General features: G+C 55.7%; 1 protein-coding gene across 2 annotated transcripts in view; it reads right to left on the minus strand.

The window, feature by feature from the left end:
* LOC107307400 (very long-chain acyl-CoA synthetase-like) overlaps positions 1 to 1,455 on the minus strand; it is a 46,664-nt gene extending 45,209 nt beyond the window's left edge. Inside the window, exons 1-2 of one of the 2 annotated variants that reach the window (XM_032441804.1) lie at positions 1,206 to 1,455; positions 243 to 1,133 (exon numbers count right to left, since the gene is read on the minus strand). In XM_032441804.1, the coding sequence (XP_032297695.1) occupies positions 243 to 1,133; positions 1,206 to 1,233 (919 nt within the window). In that variant the 5' untranslated portion in view covers positions 1,234 to 1,455. Of the gene's footprint in view, positions 1 to 242 lie in introns of both variants that reach the window. The other variant, XM_015850912.2, reaches the window with a different exon arrangement.
* Positions 1,456 to 1,819: the final 364 nt, after the last annotated feature.

Consider the following 1,819-nt stretch of genomic DNA (forward strand, 5'->3'; position numbering starts at 1 on the left):
CCCCATTGCAACCCCCCATTGCAACCCCCACCCCATTGCAACCACCCCATTGCACACTCATGCAGCCCCCATTGCAACCCCCCCATCCCATTGCATCCTCCACCCCATTGCAACCACCACCCCATTGCAACCACCCCATTGCATCCCCCACCCCATTGCAACCCCATTGCACCCACCCCATTGCAACCCCCATTGCAACCCCCCACCCCATTGCAACCCCCATCTCCCCCCCTATATCTCACCGTTGCAGCTGAGCACCGCAGCCGGCCCCGCGGCTCTTATCGCGTGCAGCAGCGCCCTGCCCTTGAGGTTGCAATTGATGCAGGCCATGGCGCAGCCCAGCTTGGCCAACGCCAACCAGGTACAGACATAAACGGGAACGTTGGGCAGGAAAACAGCGACGCAACCGCCCCCATTGCAACCCAGCTGCAACGCAAAGCTCCTGGCGGCCCTATTGCTCCATAGGTCCATGTCCCTATAGGTGAACAGCTGGTCCCTATAGAGCAGCATGGGGTGCTGGGGTCTGCGCCCCGCGTGATATAGGAAGCGACGTAATAGGGTCAATGGGGGACGGCGGCTCAAACGCCAGCGGGAGCGTAAGGAGGAGGACAAGAGGGTGAGGAAGGCCTTGAGGTCGGCGTAGAGGTATGGGATCCATAGGGTGCATAGGGACAGAGCGGCCCCTATAGATGCTAACAGCAGCACAGCCCCCCATATAGATGCCCATAGCACGGAGCCTATAGCGGCTGTATAGTCCCATAGGGTATAAAGGAGCAGCCCACCCCCTATAGCAGCTAAGAGCACTGTCCTTATAGCACCCATATGGATCCATAGGGTACATAGGGACAGGGAGAGACCTATAGATGCTAAAAGCAGCACAGCCCCCCCTATAGATGCCCATAGCACGGAGCCTATAGCGGCTGTATAGTCCCATAGGGTATAAAGGAGCAGACCCCCCCCTATAGATCCTAATAGCATGGTCCTTATAGCACCCATATGGCCCCATAGGTTATATAGGAGCAGAATGGCCCCTATAGATGCTAGAAGCAGCACAGCCCCCCCTATAGATGCCCATAGCACGGAGCCTATAGCGGCTGTATAGTCCCATAGGCCATATAGGATCAGCCCCCCCCCTATAGCAGCTAATAGCGCAGACCCTATAGCGGCGCTATGGCCCCATAGGCCATATAGGATCAGCCCCCCCCCTATAGCTCCCAGCAGCAGGCTCAGCATGGTCCCTATGGCCGCTATAGGGGATCAAGGTCCAACCCCGATGGACTTTAACCCGACATCACGGGGTTGGTTGGACCCGTTGCTCTCGGGTTGTTTTGCTTCCTCCTCCTCCCCCTATAGGGACATAGGGCTCCCCTATAGCAATATAGGGCTCCTATAGCGATACAGGGCTCCCCTATAGGGACATAGGGCTCCCCTATAGCGACATAGGGCTCCTATAGCAATATAGGGCTCCCCTATAGCAATATAGACCCCCTATAGCAATATAGACCCCCTATAGCAATATAGGGCTCCTATAGCAATATAGGGCTCCCCTATAGGGACATAGACCTCCCCCTATAGCAATATAGTCCTCTCCTATAGCAATATAGGCCTCCCCCTATAGCAACATAGTCCTCCCCCTATAGCAATATAGGGCTGCTGTGCACCCTATGCTTCCTCCTCCTCCCCCTATAGCAACATATAGTCCTCCCCCTATAGCAATATAGGGCTCCCCCTATATTGCTATAGGGCTGCTCTACACCCTATACCTCCTCCCCCTATATGTCTATAGGGCTGCAGTACACCCTATACCCCTCCCCCTATA

Source organism: Coturnix japonica, unplaced genomic scaffold, assembly GCF_001577835.2.
Source record: "Coturnix japonica isolate 7356 unplaced genomic scaffold, Coturnix japonica 2.1 chrUnrandom582, whole genome shotgun sequence".
NCBI classification, from domain to species: Eukaryota; Metazoa; Chordata; class Aves; order Galliformes; family Phasianidae; genus Coturnix; species Coturnix japonica.